At 37.5% G+C, this 24,569-nt stretch overlaps 1 protein-coding gene across 4 annotated transcripts in view; it reads right to left on the bottom strand.

The window, feature by feature from the left end:
* LOC145994020 (uncharacterized) overlaps positions 1 to 24,569 on the bottom strand; it is a 92,559-nt gene that overhangs the window by 45,599 nt on the left and 22,391 nt on the right. For 3 of the 4 annotated variants that reach the window (XR_014442311.1, XR_014442312.1, XM_083130097.1), the window contains exons 3-7: positions 17,741 to 17,893; positions 12,538 to 12,585; positions 5,355 to 5,542; positions 4,368 to 4,485; positions 2,422 to 2,675 (exon numbers count right to left, since the gene is read on the bottom strand). Coding sequence is in view for 1 of the 4 variants with exons in the window: in XM_083130097.1 (XP_082986223.1) it covers positions 2,422 to 2,675; positions 4,368 to 4,485; positions 5,355 to 5,542; positions 12,538 to 12,585; positions 17,741 to 17,893 (761 nt within the window). In the remaining 3 variants the exon portion in view is untranslated. The remainder of the gene's footprint in view (positions 1 to 2,421; positions 2,676 to 4,367; positions 4,486 to 5,354; positions 5,543 to 12,537; positions 12,586 to 17,740; positions 17,894 to 24,569) is intronic. The other variant, XR_014442313.1, reaches the window with a different exon arrangement.

Raw genomic sequence — 24,569 nt, 5'->3', positions numbered from 1 at the left:
TTGTTATGAATTATAGTATGTTGTTAATGCTATAGCTCCTATATTATTTCTATTTTGACTGCACTAAAGATATATTTTACAATGATGATTACATTGTTATCAAAAAGCACTTTCTGTCCCCTCTCCTCCACCTTGACTGGCCTAAAATGCCTACTAAGAGAGGGGCTGCAGACATATCCTAAATTGATCAGCAACCTTTAAATATAAGTAAAAACAAATTTCTGTATTTGAAAGTTGTTGGAAGTGGTACAAGCTCAGGAAAACTAATCCTGCAGTGAGTTAAACTGTAGGAAAGCCTGTTTCAGCTGCTGTACCAGCAGAAAGCTAGTACATGCAGGCCTTGTTGTAAGGGCATAATAAACTATTCTATGCTGTGTAGCAAGTAAAGTTGAAGATCTCCAAAACCCAGACTGCATGAAAACTACTGAGAAGAAAAAGAAAAGTAAGTAGTATATGTTGTTGCACACTATGCAGCTATTCTGTGTTCTAAATTATCATGGCTACTGACTGAATAGGGTTCCAGTTACTGTAGTACATTTCTAGTCTGAACTTTGAAACACAAGCATATTCTTCAGGAAACCAACTGCCAACTTTCAGCAGTCTCAGAGAAATACACTCGGTGCTCTAAAATTCAAAAACTGCAAATTTATCACAGTAAATGGTAGGACATTCAGCCAAGATGTGCTCTATTGCTATCCTATTCACCTTAACCCCATACATTGTGTGCACTATATCAGAATTATGCTGTTCTTACACTTGTCCTTACACAAAACTGACTGTAGTTTAGTTTATGAAAGGATGCCTCACTTCCACATGGTCAAAATATCTGGCTGCCTCGTACGGACCACATGATTCTTCTTCCAGCTGCAATAGGAGACTTTCTGTAGCTAACATTATTCTGTTGTGAGTTTGGCAAGCATTCAAACTAGGACTGGGCTGATAGGAATACAAATTTATGTAAACAACAATTGACAAAAGCAGTAAAACAAGAAAAAAAGAAAGAAAAGGGAATGCTAGACAATCAGTAATAGTGGTGACAATTTTGTTTTTTTGGACCACACAAAAAATAGCTGTAAATTGATAGTTTGAATGAATTTAATGCAAAGAATCTGTTTTAGGGCACCCATTCTGTGCTGATTCATCCTGTTTCCACCTTATCTGGCTTTAGTGAAGCAAAACACAGCAAAAAGAAAGCAGAGCAGGTCTGATATTATGCTACAGCACTTGCCAGGTCAATCCAACTGACAGTGATAGAGGTTAGAGGGGAGGGGAGAAGGGGAAGGAAATTATGCTCGAGATTTGTATCTTCAATCACAATTCAGCAACAGAAACATAAAGCCAAAAACAAACATATTTTGCATGTTTCTGAACTAATTCCATAATATTTTGCAAAAAGATGTTCACTTTGCAAAAAAAAAGGTCATCTTGCATTACTATGTGAATAAAATTCATGCATATTTATTACAAGGGATGCCCATATTTGCTGCTAAAAATTACACTTGTTTTTCACATTTTGCATTTTCATGCAAATGTATCTGGGTATTAGTCATATCAGTGGTGTTTGTATCCATTACGGATGGATGAAATTTTGCAGAAATAAATGTAAAATTACAAATTGCAATTGTTCACTCAACTCTTTAATTAATGCATGTTACCAGGTGACTCTATGGGGTTTGCTTTGGAAAAAATAATTTGCTTATTTAGACATTTACCATGCAAAAATCAGAGTACATTAAATCCATCTCTATATTTAGTTGGAATGCACAAGACCAAAGTTTGATCTCTGGTGAGCCATAATTTTCACACAACTAAGCTTAATCTGTGTTTTTGAATGTGAGCAAAATTACATTGAGGTAATAGACCTGCAGGAAGGTGAAGGCAAAGGTGGAAGGACAATACATTAAGACAAACCTGAAAGAAATGTGTAACAATGGTCAAGATGGGGTTGATCTTACTCCCTCTAGAATTTTTATTTTTGGGGCCACTTCCAAGCCGTGAAGTACAGTCAAGTTCAAGATATGTTTACTCAGATTGTCAATCATCACATTCGTGTATTTTATTTTGTGGAATGTAAACCAAATGGTCAACACAACAGTATAGTATAAAAGTGTCCCATGTATGCAGTAGAATATAAAAGTAAAGTGAATTAAATTTGTAACGGGTCAGTTGAATCAACATGTCTTTAAACTTGACTGTACGGGGTAAAATTTCAGCATTTTCCCTCATCTGGAATGCATCATGGAGGAATCTCAGTGAACACCAGCAGATGTGATAAAAAATTCTAGCAGAGTGGAAGTATCATTGCCCAAGTATGTTACAAAATAAAGATTTTGTGATCTGATGGCTCCTGACTTATTGGACATCCTGTATGCTAAAGTGGATACAAAAATATACATAAATGTTAAGACAAAAAATACTAACCTGTGAGAATTGGAATCAACGCTTGTGGAGTTCCATCTCCCACTATATTGTATCCTTCCAGCACGATTGCCTTTAAGTGGTTCTTAAGATAGTCGAAAGATTGAGGCAGTTTCCTGATGAACATGTTGCGAGAAAGAGAATCAAATCCCCAAATCAACACATTGAGGTGAAGTCCATCAGCTGGGACTTTGCCCCATCCTGTTCTTTCCAGGATTTCTGGATCACGCCGGATGCCAGCCATCACAGTCTTCCACCTGCAGTAATGATACAAGTAGTACAGAATCCTAGAAGATTGAACATGAGCACATTTGAGGAATAATTCAGATTAATCAGTACTTTATTGTTCATTGATTGATTGATTTGGTTTATTTCACTTTGCTTTTCTGCCACTTTTGCCGAGAAGATGAGGATGAGCGATAATATGATGAAATTGATGAATGAACACTCACAAAGAACACCCATGCACAGACCTGGATTCAAACCCAGGACTCCTGGCATTTTAGAGTACTATATTGGTATCCAGATAGGTGCATTAGTTGATTAGTAAATTAATTGATTTTTTTTTCAATCTGACATATCATAAGGAGGGTGGGGCATGAAATGTCATACATTGAAAATGGCATATACTTTTCATACTGTTGGATGTTGGAGTACAATATTTTCATGGAACGGGGCTTGGTTCATGCATGGTTCAACACATCGCAGTCCATAACGATGTAATGCAGAGGCATCCCACCCCATTCCCGGCTGTAGTTTGTGCAATATGGCAGGGAAGATTGACGCTGCAGCAGAAGGTAAAAACGGGGGTGATTCCTTCCACAGTAGTTAGCAAGCAGACTTCCCATTGAAACCCAATGATTTATGGAAGACTGGGCTTGCCCGCATACAGCGAACATTGTCTTGAACTTCCAGGGATTGGGAGAGGACTTGTGATGACGAGTTGTCATTAACATGAGAGTCCACCTGGAAGAGGTTCTATAAAAAAGCTGAAATTTAGTGCAAAATTTTACCATTCCATTATTATTAATAATAAACTTATGATTTATATTAAAACTAAACCGTGGTGTAACAGCTCGTGAGGTGTAACAGTTCGTGTCTACCTACAGACTGCCGACCTCCCTCCTACCAGAGGCCATCATTCAACCAATTACAGGATGACATGTTGTCAGTACGATGAACTCCGTCATTGTTGTAGGTTATGATAGTAGCTCCCCAATTTCCTCACGATGGTGAATGGCCACCAGTCCCATACACACGCCAAAATCTCAGGAGAAAAGTTGTTACGCTTCCCCCAGGAGACTTCAACCTGCATGCATCCCATAGCTAGAGCCCAAAGCTTGTGCCTCAAACTGCAAGGCCACGGTGCATGACTTATAATATATACCCTAGTTTTATAAAGTGATTGTCTAAATAGGTATTTTTTTAGTTAGTGAGTAACAACGCACGTAACCAATATGTTATTAATTTTTTTTTAAAGTAAAATAATTGTATGCACCTGGATACATAGGGTATCAAGGAATATCTTTAATTTTACAATGGATTGGTATAACTTGGTTATTGGTATCATAAACTTTTATATCTGTACTTTATTGATATTGGCAAAAACTTCATATCCAACCATCACTAATATTTATTACTTGCCTATGCATAAATGAGATTATTTCTCAATGAAAATCCTGCAAAGCATGATTAGAATTGCAAACCCTAGTGCATGAAAGTGGGATTTTGCACTTGCACCTAGCTATACAATTATGGAGTGAGATTTCTTACTTGCACACCTTGCTTCACAAAGGCCAGTATAAAGCTAGATGCAAGTGCATGCTCCCAGCCATCCTGAATGGGACATACATATATTTCCTGAGGATGCATACACACTGGCCAAATTCTAGCAAAAGCTATAATAAAGACAGACAGACTATGACAGTGACAATTGAAAATGAACTTACTTTGCACCATTTCCTTTACATGTTACTCGTACAAAGTCACTGTCTTGCAATTCATAGTCCGTATGAGTCACTGTGGTTGGTCCATTTTTAATCAACTTATCAGAGACCCTTACAATATCTGGAAAGACAAAAACAAAAAGTAATTACTTGTTCCTTAAATTATTTCTCTTGTAGCCTACGGTTGTTACAAGCATAAAAAAAACTGTTTTTATTGTGACATTTCAGGAGAACACACGGTTCCATCATCAGACATTTATTTATAGTTTCATTAAAGATAAAGTATAACAATGGTTATAATGCAAGCAATACGTACATACAAGAAAAATTATACATCTATGGGGGAGAGAGGTACATACATTCCGAAAACATCAAATCAAGATTCACACAATGCTTCTGAGAGCCATTGTTATAACTGCACCTTTAATCAAACTAAAAATAAATGTCTGATGAAGGGAGTGTGTGTTCTCTTGAAATGTGGCAATAAAAACTGGTTTTTTATGCTTGTAACAACCATAAGATACAAGAGAAATAATTCTACGATGCAAGCAATGCTTACATACAAGAAAAACTGTTCCATAAAGCAACGCTGAAACTGTGCAATTGGTTTTTAAAAAAATCGGAATTGCCACTAATATCAAACTGTGTAGAATATGATTGATTGAATGATTTGTTTTATTTTACTTTGCTTTCTGCCACTTTAGGCTAATCTGGATAAACTGGATGAAGGGACAAATCACAAACACACATGGACAGAATACAAACAAGTTTCACAGAGGATTCTATTGGCTGTAAGTCCAGATGCCAGAGCCTCGCTAATCTGCCAAATGCAGTCCAGGAAGGTTGACATTTGGGTGCCTTCACAAAGGGTCATCCCCTTGCACCCCAATGGTATATAATAGTTTAAAAGTCTGAGTACTTATGTACATGTCACACACTGTATTTTTCAAGATTACATCCTTTATTCATTAAACTAACCCACATGCTCACCTGCAAAGGAGCACTCTATATCTCCATGCAATATCTTGGCTTCATCTCTTATTTTAGCCACTCCTCCCGAGATTTCCACCCAATCAAGCTGGTTTCCACAGTCAATGGGTGGACTATCTTTTATGAACTTCATTATGTCAGGATTTTTAATTTCTAACTGTGGGTGCCTGCATGCCTGACCACCATACCTATTGAATAAGAGAATGTATATTAATTTTCCTTTTGTACAAAAAAAAATCACAATAAAACAATTGATCATAAATTAGGGCAGAGCTGACACTAAATACTCTTACTAAAGCCTACAGATAATGCTACCATTACAGAAGGTTGTTCGCTTTATATCCGACCATTTTTGACGGGTACTCACCTTAAGAGATACCGTGCCGCCGCCACCGATCATGTTCTATTGGACCCCCAGCATTGTGGACTATTGCCCAGCATCGCAGTTGCCATTGCAGCAAGCTCCGGCGAAGGACAGGCATGGGAATTCTGTCACACTCCTCCCTGCAAGCGTTCCATAGACCATCCAGGGTGTGTGGGCGGCGATGTTGAAGACGTTTCAACAGTCCAAATGTGCAAAAATCCATTGGGCTGGTATCTGGGCTTTTCACAGGAATGTTTTCAAACAAAATGACACGAATTCCTAATTCCTCTGCCATTTCCTGATAAAAACGTAGTGATATTCTGGCGGTATGACTCGAAGCCTTGTCCATATGGATCATCACCTGGTTCGCGTCCATTCCATACAATTGTGGGATGTCTCTCTGATAGATAGGTGTCAGAATGGAGTCTTGGAAGCATCTGGCATTCACCTTCACATTTTTGTCCACCTTGCGTATCATAAACTTACCCTCATATCCGAATCCCGTCACAACCATAAAGCCACAAGGGAAACTTTCCCTGCACTGACGAACAAAGTTGCTCAGCCCCTTGCCGTCAATGTCACGGTATGTGAATGTGTCCACCAGCAGTGAGATGGACATATGATTCATCCATTGTGACAACTTTCTTCCATTTGGAACCCGCCAGGTACTTTTCACATAGTTTCCTGCAGTTCGTCTTACGTTCGGTAATGTGACGCGGTAGAAGGTGGTGTACACGGGCCTTCCGCACACACTTCAACCTGAGGCACTTGCGAATTGTTTTGTTCACAGTTGACGGTGCGAGGTGAAATCTGTGGGCCATATCAAGTTGAGTCGGGGGATTTTCTTGGCACGCCAATCCACGGATCCCCCTTAGCACTACGGGTGACACTTTGCTTGCAGCCCTTCTCCTGGTGGTTTTCGTGGGTGAATGTTTCGCAAGGAGAGCCTGTTGTGTGTAATGGGCCACAATAGCTTTCGCAGTAGTCACCCCGAGTGTTAACCCATTCTCCCGACACTGTTTCACAATGCATACATATAAAAATTTAGCATGGAAAAGGGCCATTACGTAACCCTCGCAATACCGGTTGATTTTCGGCGCCATTTGATAACATTCACTAGAAACACTCACACACCTACAAGGTCAGACACAACACTGCTCCCGCCAGCAGACCATAATTCCAGCATGATACGCCAGGTGGCAACACCGAATCGACAATGGTCGGATATAAAGCGAACAACCTCTGTATTTTAACATTGCAGAAATTTACAAATTTTCAGAATATGTGAAAAATAAACTTGTTCCGAATTTATGATGCTTCACCCTGCCCCTTTTAAGCACCTTCCTCATATTTTCTAAGTAGTTTAAACACTCACCAAATCGATTAAAAGGTAAAACAAAAGGACCTGCAAATGGGGTCAGAACAATGACATTTTGGACAAGAACCACTCATAAGTACTTAATATTTTTTTCTTAATGTGGAATGGTGGTTATGCAAATATACAAAAAAAGTGTTAACAGTTCCTTAGCAACAACAGCCCTCACAATGCTGGGTCAACAACGAAATTTTATGGGGGCTCCCACTGGAAATGAATCTGGGACTGCTAACCATTTGGCTACGCAGGAGCCCCAGTTCTGGATATAGCTGACTGAAAAGTTACATGAAAACTGTCGTTGAACCAGGAATTGAACCTGTGTCTTTGGCATTCCCTGCCAATGTTCTACTACTGTGTTACGAAGACTCTCCAAAAGCTATTGAATTTGCTCAGAATAATTATAAATATGCTTCAATATACAGTGGGTGGACAGATTAATGGAAACACTTGTACCCTCTAAATACGGCGGGGGACAACCTTTAGCCTTAAGGACAGCTTGGATTCGTCATGGAATCAACTCGTACAATCCCTGAATAGTCTCCAGTGGAATATTATATTATTCTTCCAGAAGCACATCACCCAGTTGTCGCAGAGATGAAGGTGAAGGAAATTTGCATCATATTCGATCCTCTAAAACCGAACATGGTGGTTCAATAATGTTGAGGTCCGGTGATTGCGTTGGCCAGGAAAGGTGTTGAAGTTCATCTTCATGTTCTGTAAACCAAGACTGAACAGCTCTGGCAGTGTGAATAAGCACATTATCATCATGAAAGATTGCATCCTTGTTAGGGAACAACAGCTGTGTCACAGGATGCACCTGGTCACCTAAATTTTCCATGCTCTTACTGCCCATAATATTACCTTGCAGAGGAATGATGGGGCCAACAGAATACCAAGAGATGGCCACCCAAACCATCACAGATCTGCCTCCATGTCTAACGTAGGATGTAACCAGTCTGGAAAGTATGCCTCTTTAGGCGTTTGCCACACATGCACACGCCCTGTTGTTGGGAACAATGAGAAAGAAGACTCCATCTGACCATATTACCTTTTTCCAGCCACAGGTGCTCATGGCACCACTTTTATCGTCTGCTGGCATTGGTGACAGTAATCAGAGGTTTAGTAATGGCAGGCCTACTTCCAATGTTCAGTTTATGAAGCTCCCATCAGACTGTTCTTGTGAAACAGGATCATCCAGATGTTCATCGAGTTCTGCTGTCACTTTTGCTGCTGTAGTTCTACGGTTCTTTGTAACAATCCTTTTTAATGCTCGGCGATACCTCTCACCTAGGATAAGCTTTCGTCCAGTATTTCTCTTCGTTGATGTTATCTTGCCATGATGTATGCTGTCATAACACCTTTGCTACACCAAATAAATTGGCAGTCTTCGTTCTTGATGCACCAGCTAAACGCACTCCAACAATCTGCCCCCTTTGGAAACGATAGGTCTCCCATTTTACAGCTTTACCTTGGAACCGTTGCACACAAAAGTATATACTGCACTGATTCAGGCACTACATGCAATGGGTAAACATGGTGATAACAAATAATCATTGCAATTAATGACGCTTCAGTGCTGCCACCTCAGAACAAATTACCCTTCCCTTAACAGTGTGTTTCCATTAATCTGTCCACCCCCTGCATGTATTATACTGTAAATAAGCACGTGTGTAAACTAAATCACAGTTGTATATACAGAGATCTGCACTTTCAATTACTACCACCCATGTATAGTGAAGTTGCCAGGAATTATAGAACGTGAGACTAACATGTGATTACAATTTGATTTTTCTAATGGTCAGTGTTGTTATCAGTTATTTTACCACCTTTCAGTATATCTTTAATATTTCCATTATGGTTGATTGATTCATTTGGTTTACTTTACTTCATTTTTCTGCTACTTTTGACTAACAGTGAAGATGAGAATGAATGATGACATGATGATAGGACAATCACAAAAACACAACAGAAGGCAGGAACGAGACACCAGAGCCTCGTTACCGTGCAAGATGCAGTCCACAGTGTACTACATGAAAGAGACGTGGACATTTCGGTGCCTTCCAAAAAAGTCACCTTAAGACTTCCTTTCTGAAAGCTCAATGATGTGGTACGGGGCACAACGCTCATCAACGGTGCATTGCTAAAAACCTAAAAGGTTTTCGTAAAACCTTAGCTATTGTCCAATACCACAAACAAGTCTTCAAAGTACAAACACACAGAGATATATTGGAGATCTCGCATGCATGGCACAAGTTCTTAATAGCACTACTATCCTACATATAAATCTTTTGTCTTGCAGCACTTTCAATGTTTCTATAATATATATTTAAATCATACATGGCTTAATTCAAAAGAATTTACAGTCAAGAAAACATTAGGGCAATTATGAGAGAAACTAAAAATGCCTCTTTGGAATTTTTGCAAGTCCTATCTACACACATTCTATGCATCATTTCTCACTTGCAAAAAAAAAAAAGTGCTTTAATGTTCACAAGGCATAACATGCACTTTCACAGAAAGTCAGCGAAAAGCATAAGAATAGTCTTACAAGTACACTGGCCTGTCAATTACACTATTTTTTTAGAATTCACCTCAACGCGGTAACTGCAAGTAAAGTGAGGTGATGTTTTGTTAATGTTTTTGAACTGAAAAATAGAAATGTGTTTCTTCATAAATGTTAAACACATATTTCAGACTGCCCACTTTTCTTGCCAGAAAAAATAACTTCCCCAGGTATTTTCAATATATTCCCAGGTAACTGAAAATGCTTTAGCATGCCAATATATAAACTTTAAGATTTCAAATCCAGCATGCTAATACATTGTTCAAAATACATTTAAAAAAGATGATAATATATTTACACAAAATATCTACAATTGCAAAGTTTGTTTGAAAAAAATGTGTTTTGTCAATCCTGGTAAGTACAAAAACCATTATTTTTCTTAATGTGGAATGGTGGCTATGCACATTATAGTTTGCATTAGATGCAAAATTCAGCAAGGGCAATGGTTATCATCAATGCCCAGTTAAAAATTCCATTAGATGGCTGTAGTCAACGAGTTGCATTGCAAGAAACAGCTTTGTTTATTTATTTGATTAGTCAGATCAGGTTGTTTAATTTCATACTAGCTGTGCTACAGGTGGTGGCTGGGTTTGTACATATCTTTAGGTGACTTGAGTTACAAATTAAATTAAAAATTATCTACCTAAAGCTTTATTCATTTTCGGAAGAATTCCCTGCGGTGGTTAACCCTAGCTTCCACCATCTCTATTTTTTTGATGTTTCAACCGTGAAAATTTTTATCAAAAATTGAAAATAAATTACATTGTTACCTAGGATGCTCTCAATATTTGTACTAATTTTGTTCGTAAAAACATAAATGTAAAGTAGATAGGAGGCAAACTTTACTAGGTGGGTCTATCAGGTGCCATCTTTGAATACATGTTATTCGAGACACTCCTGCCAGTGAGAGTGTACAATTGCTTGGTAATTATTGTAATTATTATAATTATTAAACAACTGAACCTCAGCAGTCAAAAATGCATTAATAAAAGTGAATGGTAATACATGCATATGGTAATAATTGGTTATTATTTCTTATTAATGAGGGTCATGTTTGTAATTATTATAATTAATAAATAACTTCAGACCCGTATAATCAACAAAGGAAGCAGTGATTCGATAAAATGGTTTCCTGAATTTGAATGATGAAGAAAGTGTGGACCTGTGAGCCCTCCCCCTCAGGTAAGTAAGTTTCTCGTATGGCACGGGTAAGCTAGGGTTAACTATTGGTCCCTACCACCTGTATAAACAGGTTCAGCTGTAACACCAATAGGTTATGTTTCAACTGAACTGTTTGCTACTGTTGACTTTCTTGGTGAAGCACTAAACTTTTCTTACTTTTATTTATTATCTCTTTACATTAAATGAAGAAAGTTATACTGTGCCCGCCCACCTCAACAATGCAGGACATTTAGATAGCCTGGGGAAGGATGTGAGAACACCGATTAATCGTAATTACATTGTAGACATGGAAGAAATTCTCAATATTTCCAAATTATAATTAACCAAGCCACATAATTTCTCAGAATTTAGGATATCACTGTGTGATCATTTGAAACTAGATATTTTCAACAAAGTTATGCTTCAACAGGACACTTTAAGTCTACCACAGCAGGATGAATGCGACAACACAGCGAATTGTAGAAAACTTCCCCATATCAGCATTACAGTGCCTAATCTCACGTTTCAACTTTCCACGTGAGCATGAAAAATAGATTGCCCTAATAACAATAAATGTCTAATGATTATAATGTAGTGGCAGTGTAAATTGAAGTACTACAGCAAACACATTAATCTACCCAAATAAAAATAGTTTCTAGAAATAGTACAGATCTGTTAATTCACTCCAATAATTCAGTTAACCCTATACTGGCAGGATGTACCATACTTAGAGGCATGCATATTTCATTTTTGATGAAAACAAGATATGTGAAATAACATGCTGTAATGTTCATTCTTCATGTTTTTGAAAGGTGTGAGGTGCATTTTCCTACGCTGTATTGTCACAAAATAATGCAACATGAACTGCAAAATGTGAAATAGACTCCTAAACACAAAATTGAGAGTTTATTTACCAATGCAACACTTTCTGGAAGTCTGAATTATCCTGATAGTTCTGCAATTCAAGAAAAATTTACTAATTCTGCTGTAAATATTTGAGAAGCAAAAGTGGACTAATTTATACAGGAATAAACTTAATACTCTGGTAATTACATAATTGTGCTTTTAGAAAGGATATGTTTATTTTGTATAATAAGTGCAGTTTTAAAATCAAATTTAGGAATATATTCAAAATTTTAAAACCAAAATGTAATTTTATATACTGCTTTTGATCCGATTTTTCAGTAACACCAAAATTTTATTTTATTTTATTTTCCACTTTTGAACTTGAAATTTTATTGTTCTCATACGGAAATTTTGCTTTTTATTTACCAAAAATATGTGCCTCTAAGCATGACATGTGATTATCATACTTTCTAAACCTTGTGCATTAGCATTGTCTGAGTGGTGGCAGAGGCATTTCTTTTTATTCCTCCTCCTTCTTCTTCTATTTACAGAAACATGTGAGCATTTCATGAGCATGTCTTTATAGCCAGTCCTTTGCTGAACAAAAGAAGGTAAGATTTATCATTTTCAAGAAATGAAAATTTAGTTTGAGCACTGTGTAACTTCAAGTTTGCAATGAAATCAACCCTGAAGTTGGGGCCAACGTATAGAAAAGGGTCTTGCCATTTGAGAGTTAAATACTGGGGCATTCCCGCAAAATAAACAAGATGCCTAACACATACAGAAACAGACAGTTACATATACATAAATACAGACAGCAAACAAACATACGCCAAGAAACATTTCAATGCATTGTTAATGAACAAAAACTTACGTCACATTTGGAACCTGTAAGGCATTAACATTTGATGATATCTGCTTCCTGTAATAAGATGTTAAGAACAGAATGTGTCAATATTTGGTTAGGAATTAGTTCACTGAACAAAAAAAAACTTGAAAATAAAGCATAAAAATAATATAAAATTAGTGAGGTAATTAGTTCTGCATGCATATCATACTAGTCAATGGATTAGTAAGAAACTAATTGACTCTTAAAAGTGCAGTAAAAAATTAGTAAAAGTAATAGGTGAAGGAATAAGTATTGTGAATGGATTTTAATAGACACCCAGGACATAAATAAAATTACACTGGATATAATCATGATGAGTAGTACACCTGGTGCTATTCAAATTTGACCAACAATGCATATTTACAGAGCTATAAAGAACAGTCACCAAGAATCAAATATGGCAATATTTATAAATTGCCTTCACAAATACAACACAAAAATTGCAACACTTGAAAAAAAAAAAAAGTAAAGGTAAAGGTAAAGTGTTCCCCTGTGCATAGCACCATGCCATGAAGGCATATAGGGGGTGTGGGGGTAACGCCCCACACTTTCTTGATCTGGTCGTGAGTGGGGGTGATGTGATCAGCATCATGCCCCTGACCGTCTTTACTTCCCAGGGTTTCCCCCAGGTACCCATGTTATTCGACGCTGGGTGGGCGCCGGGGCCACTTCCACCGTTAGAAAAGTTCCCGGATTTGAACCGGCCGGGGATCGAACAAAGAACACCCATGCCCAGGCTGGGATTTGAACGTGGGACACCTGGCATGGTAGCACGTTCTGCTAACCACTCTGCCACGGAGGTCGGTGGGGGTTGAAGGAATCATGCCAGACAACTTAATGTATTCCTTGGGAACCAGCCATGTCAACGAGTGCCTGATTGACACTCAAGAGATATAGATTTGATTTCCATGCTGGGCGATCTGTGGCTGGAATTCTTCTGATAACATTTATGTGTAAAGTGACTCTGAGGGTCACCCAGCCTTTAATCAACAGTTACCTGGGGGCAAACCTGGTTGAGGCAAATGGAGCATGGTGCTGATTGGAGGCTCCTCCAACATATGCTTTATGATTTCTTACTTTCTTCTGTGCCCACACACATTATGCTCAGATAGGATAATTGGTACTGGACATAAGGTGGGGTCCAAACAATTGTACAACAATCTCCAAATGTTAGTGACAATGGCTGCCTATTAGCATGTAATGTTAATTGGGCATTATCTATTATCTAGTGCTTTAACCCATTAACTGCGGTGGAGCTATATATACAAACTCTAAAAATGGGCCTTTTTTTGCATATAGATGGTATTTCAAAATTAACGGTTGTTGTATTGCAGCAAGTCATTTTTTTAGACCCCAGAAGTCTATGTGGGCTATTGGCAATCAAACAATTCATTGTTGATGCTTTGTCAATTTCTGAAAAATATTTTCTTGCAAAATGGACTTATAGCCGTGTGGTCTAGTTCGTAGTGTCTGACTGCTATTTGGGAGACCAGGTTCGATTCTTTGGGTGGGTGTTCTAAGGTCGGAATTTTACTGGCCTTGTCCATGCATAAAGCGGCTCTGAGCCTCACCCAGCCTCAAATAAATGGATACCTGAGGACAACCCTGGATGGTGAAGGCAGCAGGAGCATAGTGCTGATAACATCACCTCCAATATTCCCGAGATAGAGCATGTCACGTGGCCCTACCCCCAAATACCCTAAATGTGCCTTCATAGTATGGTGCTGTATGCAGGGGGAACTTTACTTTTTACCTAACCTAGTATGGAATGTTTATTTGCAGCAGAGTCTATATATAGATTGTTTACCTTAGCCTCATTTTGTGGAAAGACCTTTTTTTAAAAAATAAAAAATAACATTGAAGCAAATTTGCGGTTGCATCTATATATAGATGATTTCTTTTTGGATGCACTTCCCTTCAAGGTCGCCACAGGGAAGGAGCTAAACTAAACTTATTTTAACACTAAGTTTCAAAAAAGCATCTCTTCTCTCATCATCAGGTGAACAATTCATTTTTGCCTGTGGGGGTGCCATGGAGAAGTTGGTTACTGCATAGGACTTGTAGTAAAATCACAGGTCTGTCGTAAGTTCGATTTCCACCACTGGCAAAAGAAATTTCACCTGAGGACAAGAGAAGAGGTGCCCTCTCGAAATGTAGTGGTAGAATAAGTATAGTTGAAAACACTAGACAACGGATAGTGTCTAATTAACATTGGATGCCACTTGAGTTTGTGTTTAAGTCCACTTTATGCACAGTAAGGCTAATCGGAACTGGGCCTAGCATTTAAATTGGGATCGAACCACTATGTGTCTCCACCAGGTATCGAACCCGAGACCCCTTGATTACAAGGCAATGATGTTACTATAATGTCTTCAGGGAGGCCCCCATTGCATGCCACTGTACAATGTAACCTTGCGAGGGAATAAGCCCCTTGATTTCAAGGCAAGAGTATTACTACTGCACCAGCGGGGTTGTCCTCCTGTGTTAAATACATTACTTCTGTCAGCTGACTGCACTTATGTTCATAGGTACTTCATCATTGTCATACCATGCATGTTTGGTGCATGGTAAGGGAAGGGAAAATATCACCACCAATAAATATTGAAAAATCATCAGAATGTGTAAAACATTGATGTTGAAATGTATTACATTCCTGACATCAGAAAATTTTACATTCTGATGGGAATGATGGTATTAATTATGTTACACCACATTCACATGTCACCACTTTGTCATACCCTCCATGCAAATCTTCCACTAGGCCAAACTTGAAATACTTTCCCAATTATTTACAACTAGACAGGACAACATGCAAAAAGGTCATATACCGTAGGAAAATTGTGTTAGTATACCCAAGAGTCAATAAGTTTTAATGGTGTAAAATTGAAACAAGTTACATTTCATCATTCTTCTGAGCTTCAAGTCACCACGGAGAATATGTGAATAATGAAGTCAACACCAGAGTGCAATCTGGAGGGGCGGGGGGGGGGTTTCCACTCTGCCTTCAACCTATCCACTTTCTGGTTATGAAAGACACATACCATAATTATTTTCCTGTAGTTTACGGTTATTACAAGCATAAGAAAACAGTTTTTCGTTGTGATGTTTCAGGAGAACACACACTCCCTTCATCAGACATTTATTTTCATTTTGGGGAAGAAAAAAAAAACAAGTCAAAATAAAAATTAATATCTGATGAAGGGTGTGTGTGTTCTCCTGAAACGTCACAACGAAAAACTGTTTTCTTATGCTTGTAATAACCGTAAACTACAGGAAAATAATTCTACAATGCAAGCAATGCGTACATACAAGAAAAAACAGGGATAATTATTTTCTACCCACTGGATATGTACACTATTATTTAATTAATCAAGGGGTCCCAGGTTCGATACCCAGTGGAGGCACATAGTGGTTCGGTTTCCACTTTAAACACAATGAATCAAGCAATTTTTTTTAAACAGGATGCTGCTCGTTAATCGTTTGTAACACTGATACACTGCTATTCATTCTTACTTTGTTTCCGAATTTAGGTATAATATACAATGTTTAAATAAGCAATACTCAAAGTAAAACCAGTTGAAACATGGTATCAGTGTTAACTAGTGTTAATTATTACTCTTATCATATGCATGGAAATGGATTTAGTACTTTTTCATGTACCACAAAATCTTCATTTTCTTATAATTTTGATTTCAGAATTTAACTCAGAATGGTGTTGATGATTTGTGTTCCATTTAATATGAAAATTCTGTTTTAAGCAATTACCATTCAATTTTGCCAAAAGGTTTTCTGAGCAGCTACTGGCCAACACTGATAATATTATTAACACTTGATTTGGTTTATTTTACTCTTGATTTCTGCCACTTTTGGCTAATCACAAAGATGAGGATAAGCAATGTCACAATGAAACTGCTGAAGGGACACTCACAAAGAACACCCATGCACAGGACAGGATTCAAACCCGGGACTCCTGGTGTCGTAGCACAATGTGCTATCCACTCTGCCACAAAGGTCCGCAATATCATTAAGTTTGCTACTTTGGTGTGTAACATCCCTAAAGTCGGCGACGAAGCTCGTCATGCATGACAGTCTTTACGCCAGGCCATTTGCCAGTTGTACTGAAGTGTTCTATTTTCCTCCAAGGATAAACTTTAGTAGCTCACCCCAACAACAGGACAGGTTGGCTACTCAATGACACAGATAAAATTCTAAGTACAATTCTTGACTTTCAAGGTAGTTTCCAAAAAAAATAACAAAAATTGATTGAACTGATAATTGTGGGTGTGTCAACACTTAGGCTATTTTGCACCTGTTACATGATACAGGGTCCAGCCCATTACTTGAAATAAAATATAACTAACAACATAACTGTAATATCGGAGACTACAATATTCATAGTTTGGTTAAAAGCTGAGGCAGTAAAGAGGCAGTCAGCACACACAAGTACAAACACATCGACACACACACAGCCCCACAGAGGATTATACTGGTCGAAGGTCCAGATGCCAGAGCCTCGTTGGTCTGGAAATTGCAGTCAGGGTGTACTACATGGAAGTGAGGTTGACATTTGGGTGTACTATGTGGAAGTGTCACCCTTACAGCCCAAAATTAAAAAAAAAATAATAATAACAATTGCAATTTAAGAAATTAAAAGTGTATCAACATTTTACACTGAACAATATACATCTTATGAAGTATCTAAATAATTTATGGACCCCCGGAAAAGATGAAACATAACAACTATTTTCTCTCTCTTGGTTGTTAGAAAAACAATCTCTCCCTTACCTTCATGGCATCAAAAATGAATCAATCACCTTGAACAACTTGAAATTACAAATCCACGTTTACTATTTTGATGCCTTTTTATTTTAATACCTATTTACATAATATTTCAAGCCTATTTGCCTACTGTTTTTGAACCTTACTTACAGTTCAAATTGCACTAGGGACCACAGAATTGCACCTCCACCAAGAAGGGAACCCAGAACCCATAAAGTACATCCACACATACAAACAGATATTTTTACCTAACATACCTTTGGTGCTGATGCACCCAATCATTTCAATTCATTCATACCTTTTGAAGTAAAAATGCAAATAAGTAAATCAAGAGGCAGTGTTAGGAAAGGAAGCCGTGAGAAACCAATCGTAGGCTTCAAATCGAGACGATACATCAGCGTATACTTACAACACAGTCAGCCTATCTGTGTCGTCGAGAAGATTTTCTCCGTACCGCAGCCACAGCAGCTGCACTATTCCATAAAGGAAGCACAACGAGAGCACACAGTAAATGGTTCTCCTGATATGGAAGAAATTAATCATCTTGAGCATCACCCGTTTCCTAAAGGAAGAACAAAAAAAAGTTTTAGTTTATTTTAAAATAAATTACAGGACCATTCTTTCATGATCTGACATGCTGGTAACTAGGGCTTGGAAGTTTATGAAAAATCATATTTTTGTTTCTGTGCCTTGTAAAAAATGCTAAACCTGATATCACTCCATTCTCATAAGTTACAACCAAAAAACGTTTTATTTTGCACTTTTTATTTCTCGGCCCTTTTTGGCTTTTAGGTCACTTTTTCCCATCTTTATTGAATTTTTCTTCATTTTTGAGGTTTACTTTTGTTCTCCGATGTTCTTTCGTGAATTTGACATGCATTTGCCAGCATAATTTACGTATTTAAATTTCCTGACATAGTCTTTTTAGCAAGTTCGCCATTATTCAAAAATACAGTAAATGGAAATCGAGAACATTATTTTTAACTGAAATGTTTGGCAATGGATTAAATAATTAATTGTGGTACATTTATATATCCTCCAGCCAGGCCCGTAGCTAGAGGGGGAGCAGGGGGACAACTGCCCCCCCCCTGAGAGCCGCCCTTGCCCCCCCTGTGAAAAATGCAGAACACATTCCTACCTAGAATTCTCACTAATCTTTACAATTACGAGGTGTTACTCTAGCAACATAACAATATATTAGCCTCCCCGATGGCACAGTGGTAGCGTCGTCGCCCTGTAATCAAGGGGTCCCAGGTTCGATACCCGGTGGAGGCACATAGTGGTTCGGATCCCACTTTAAATTGTAGGTCCAGTCCCGATTAGCCTTACTGTGCATAAAGTGGACTTAAAACACCAAATCAATCAATCATTATTAGGGTGTATGGGATTCCATATAATGTCGTGTCAGGATTGGGGGGAAGATTCCCTTCCAGATTCAAACTTCGGGAAATGATTTCGCAATTTTCAGTATCTAGAACAGTTGTGACATTTTGAGTAGTCTTATATTAAAGGTGCCAAATGTGTTCAGAAGTTTTTCTTGGATGTGTTGCTATGAACTTGTAACTGTTTAAACTTTTGTTTCCCAAGTCTACCTTTTGGTAATTGTGATTCATGTGGTAGAGAGAGGGATTGGATATTTGATTTTTGTTACTTTCCTTTGCTTTTCTGCCACATAGCTAATCGCAACAATGAGTGATGACGTGAAATTGATGAAGATACACTCATAAACAGTGCAGCAACCACAGGGAGCAGGGGGAATTGCCCCCCCCCCCCCCCCCCGACCTTGGACGGAAATCCATTCTAGGGGAATGGACAAGACTAGGAGAATCTAAGAATAGCAGGACAATTGGATACTCACGATAGAATTAGTTTTTACTTGTTCCTTGCATTTTTCTCCAGATGGCAAAGGGCACTTGCAAGGGGGACAGAGGGGCAATTGCCCCCCTCGATTTAAAATTTTATACAAATAAAAATACATTTCTTAAAATTTTCTTGCTCGCTTCGCTCGCATTCCCTTCTATTCTTATAGTCCAAGTTCAGAGCCATAGCTATGGGGTGGCGGGAGTCGACCCTGGGAGCTAAGCGATCTATATGAAAGAAAATGTAAAGGAGAATGCCATGGCGCCCTGTAAAATTATTTGCACCCTATTAAAACAATTTCTTGCTATGAAACTTAATATGAAATATTAATGATGACACTGTAATCCAAGAACTCACTGATCAATCAAGGGATTCCTATTTGTTTGTCAGGTGTCAAAACATGCATTTCAACTATAATGTAATACAATTCACACAATATTTTGCAAAATGGTTAACGTAACCAGTAGACAAACATTGTCTGTAGTGATGCAAGAGTCTCTCCTTTGAAGGAAATAGATTCCGTGGTGGACTAAGGGACCCATGTTTTAATGTTTTAGCAAGTACAAAAAAAGTATTACAAATTTCTATACAATTCATCAAGTGTAGATAATATGCAACCATTATTATTTAATTAATTCAATTTTTCTTGCATAACAACACAATGGTGTTGTTGGATTGTCGTTAGATTCCTTTGTGCATAAAAATCTTTCATACTGGAAACTAGAGGGAATCATTATGAAGCCTGATTTATAAAGGGGTCCCTTAATCAGTTCTGCAGAGAGGTCCAAATCTGTTGGTACATATTAATCACCTATTAACATTATTGACCTGTAAATATCAAGTAGATACAGTCCCTATTAGCCTATTTATATTCTTTAGCAATCTGGAAAGGTCATATCAAAATATTGCTATTTGATGTTGCTCGAAGGTTTTTTTTTTTCATTCCAGTTTCAAGATATCATCCCTTTTCTGTTACATATCTCTTTTGGGGATGGGGCAAATGCCTTTGTGTACCCTGCTATATCTGCCAATGTGACACAATATATTAAAAATTTGCCCCCTCTAGGATTGACTTCGCCCCCCTGCAAAGAATTCCTGGCTATGGGCCTGCCTCCAGCACTAAACTACTTTGAGGTTCCCTTGCTGGCCACTATAATTGCTTTAATCTTTGGTTTTAGTCACAATATCATAAAATTATAATCTGATGCACACAAAACACAACTGTATTTTCCAGATGCTGACCGACTACTGTATCGTGCAAAGCCCACTCTGAAAGGAGGGGAATGCCTTACACAGAAAAACCTTGAAGTAAAAATAAAGACAACTACATTAACACATAATTGATTATTTCCCTTTGCTTCAGTAGTATAAAACAATTAATCACCTAGTCTGTTGTAATTTATGAAAAACTTAAGCTTTCATTTTACAAACGAAAATGATTTTAGGTCATTTTTTTTTACCTTTTGTTAATAATTTTTAAGGTCATTTTTTAGATTCTTTAGATCATCAACTTCCGAGCCACACTCATAACACATTTTTAATGTTAAACTACACTAGCCAATGAAGAAAATCATGTTCACAAATAAACGAACAAAAGTAAATTATGGAGATTTTTTTTAGAATATTTCACTTGAAGAAGCTGTTTAAAGGGGAAAAAATTCTGGCAAATGAACAAAACACTTGATTTTCCCTGACTTTTGATGGTTTTTGGAGGCCTTGTCAAAATTCCCTGTTTCCATTACAATCAGAGCGAACCCTGTACAAGCAATTCTACTTCTACTTTGGGTGTCTTTACATCTGCCCACTCTACACTCTATCCCAGGAGTCTCTGGAGTGACTGTACGAAAACAAGTCTCTGCGTAAGTAGTGAGAGGAGAAGTGAGTATATGAAGTGGCTGCAGCTTGATACCCTGCACCATGTAACAGGGCAACAGTGTTTTTTCTTTACTATCATATTTTACTAATATGACAATATCAATTAGGTAAATACGTGTATATAAATATGTATGTGTGATAAGTGTAACTCAATTTATTATGCATTTTTTTAGGTTTGTGTATTCCCTGTATAGAAACCATGTATAAAAAAGACGTTAAAAACTGTACTTACGTATGCGAGTATGTTGTTCCTGTTTTTCTTTTCGTAGAATGACGTTTCGGAGATTAACTATCCCCTTCTTCAGGTTCGTATGAAAAAACTACAAACCTGAAGAAGGGGATAGTTAATCTCCGAAACGTCGTTCTACGAAAAGAAAAGTAGGAACAACATACTCGCATACGTAAGTACAGTTTTTAACGTCTTTTTTATATTCTGGAATTGTGAGTAATACGCACCAAACCTACAAAATTCTAGAAACCATGTAGCACTCTGTTCTTTCTTCGTGTCTCGAACATCCAGGAAAAGGCAGGCATTCTTAGCCATTAAAAAATTAAAACTTTTGAATGAAGGGCCGTTGGCAACAGATGCCAACCAATTGTACATAAACTCCCAGATGAGAGTGGCGGAGGTCGGCTGTTGGAACTGTGACTTCGAAGTGAGAGGCTGTTTCACTTCGGTCAGCTCGGATCCGAGGACAGATCTCTCGTAACGGATGTTGTAAAAAATTGGACTGCCAGGCAGGTTTGTGCCTAGGTATCCGATTTACAGTTAAAAGTTAGTTTGTACTGGGTGTTCTTTTGAAGAAATTACGGTGCACCGGACGACCTCGTACCTTGTCACTGTGGAGTGTTGTCAAATGTGCATGTCGGGCAACCTCATATCTGTTAAGATGTTTCTTGGGGTAACGTGTCTACCTTGTGACAAACGTATTCCTGATATAATTCATAAAATGTAAAGCATCCAGGTACAAAGAGAGATTTCCAACATTCAAAAAATATATTTTTGGCCCAAAAATTAGAGAAACAAATGTTCAGGATACAGCTTGTATATATTTAAATTTATGTTAATTACACTAGAAAAAATTACAAAATTTTGGATTTTAATTTCACAGTTGCTGGGCAAGGTAATTTATTCCCTACATCAATAAGGTTTCGCAAAGTTCCCATGAAAAAGCATTGCATCAATTGTTTGGGGGAAATTCAGTAGTTTCATTGTTCCTATGTACACTAACTGCTTGATTGATTGTTCCTATGTACACTAACTGCTTGAGATTTGCAGGGAATCACAATAAAAAAGTGCTTTGACATTGTGTGGGCCGCACACCAATATTTTGAAACAAAATTCCGAAAAAAAAAAAAAATTGTAAACTTTTTGCAGGTACACGTTCACAGTATGAGAGCCGACTGTGTTTCTTTCATGTGGCTATTAGCAGCCTGGCAGAAAAGATTTTTCAAAAAACTCATTTTTTCAGGATCTTTTCTCCATATATAGAGATGAGGACCTCATGAATTTGAAGGTGGTTCATTCATGGACATTCTGTGCAAATTTCAACCAATTAGCGACCATAGGAACAATACTTCTCAGATTGAGACTGTTTACTTTTTTCTAATTACTACGAAATATTTTATTTACTACCACCACCTTATTATGTAACTTCAAATCTTTGGTGGATTGTACATACATGTTTGTACTATGAGAACAACTGTTTTCTTCCATGTGTGCCTATTAAGAACCTTGTGGGATACACCCAAATTCCAAAATTTCATGTAAATTGTTGTTTTTTTAAAAAAATAGATGGGGGTCACATGACGTCAAGGGTGGATCTTTTGTGGTGAATGCCTGCATATTTCAAGCAATTAGTGTGCATATGACCACCACGAGAACTGGTTTTCAGGAAAAATCCTTCTCAACACATTGCTTTTCACAGAAAAAATAACTTTGTATGAAACTACCTGCAAAGAATACCAGCACTATGTGAATTGTATTGACATTTGAGTATGTCATACCTTCATATGTGTACTAACAAAGAAAACTGAAAATCTATTAGTTTCACAAATAACATGCTAATGATGTCAGTGGCCTAGCAACATATCGCGAGGCCCTGGGCAAGATTAAAATGCGAGGCCCCCATCCATCCTTTATAAATTAAACTTCAATGTGAATTGATACAAAATCTCCAGGAATACATCATAATACATTACTGACGAAAAGGAAGCTGTAGGACAGGCCCATACCCAGCGGAGGAGCCATTGGTGCCATGTCCCCCCTCGAACTATGAAATATTGTAACGTGAAGATATAAAAACCTACGAAAATATCATTAACGATTTTTCAGATTCTGCACGAATTTAGATTTCGAACACCCTTGCATGTATGAATGGGATGGTTGGGAAGAGAGGCAGCCTCCACAAGTTTTCAGTCTTCATTTTTCAGGTTACGTACAACTTACTCACTTGATAAACAATAAATTAAATAAAATACTTATTTTTACTTACATTCAGTCAATACGTTGTATTGATGAAGCTTCATGGGCAACCGTGAAGCCGATAAACCAACCTGAAGAAGGGGACAGTGGTCCCTGAAACATTGTCAATTACTCAACGCATACTCACTGAACGTAAGTAAAAATAAGTATTTTATTTATTTATTGTTTTCAATCTGCAACACTGAGTAATTTTTATTTTGTAACCATTGATGCAAGTCTACGAGACATCTCAATTTTCTTCAAACTGCAGCTGTGTTGCGAATATGTTTTTTTTATTAACTCACATTTAAAATATGTCTTATATAATTTATAAATATATTAGTTTCTAACCACAAAAATATCACTGCTTTTGGTGCTTGTATAAGATTTTTTAAAAAATTGAAACAATGTTTATTTGCAAAACACAGTACAATTCATCTGAGAATTGAATGTAAAGAAGCTTTAGAAAAAGCACCAAGCTCTACGCCATGTGACAGAATTTGTCTGTAAGTGACTGTGTTGATGATTGTCGAGATCGGGGTAGAGAGGGTCTATCATTGAGTTGTTAATTTTTCCTGTTACTTTGGACCACAACATTGAAACTCTGCAATGGCACAGCCAATAGTAAAGATGATAATAGGCAAATTGTTCATCATTATTAGAGCCCGGAAGTTTGGCAAAATGCCTCTTTTTATCTACTGCATATATTGATAAAATTTTCCGGATATACGTTTCTTATGTTGTTTCGAATATTTTGGAAACCTTTTCATTTTGCCTGTTTGGGACCCCACTGCCTATTTTTAATTATAATGCCTTTTTTTGGCTTTTTCAATGAAATTTGACATTTTTTTTAAAAAAATGTGTATATAAATTATTTTTCTCCCAAAAAACGTTGTTTGCATTTATTTTTCTTCCGTTTATTATGTGAATAATTTTCGCCTTATTTAAGTATAGTAATATTGAACTCACGCATGTTTCAACATTGCTGAAGGAGAAAAGTGTGAGAAAAAAGTATTTCATGCTGAGTCAGGATATTGCC

This window comes from Lepisma saccharinum, chromosome 10 (assembly GCF_977018435.1).
Source record: "Lepisma saccharinum chromosome 10, izLepSacc3.1, whole genome shotgun sequence".
Lineage (NCBI taxonomy): Eukaryota > Metazoa > Arthropoda > Insecta > Zygentoma > Lepismatidae > Lepisma > Lepisma saccharinum.
The sequence above is the reverse complement of the archived record's forward strand: the minus strand, read 5'-3'. Positions and strand labels throughout refer to the sequence as shown.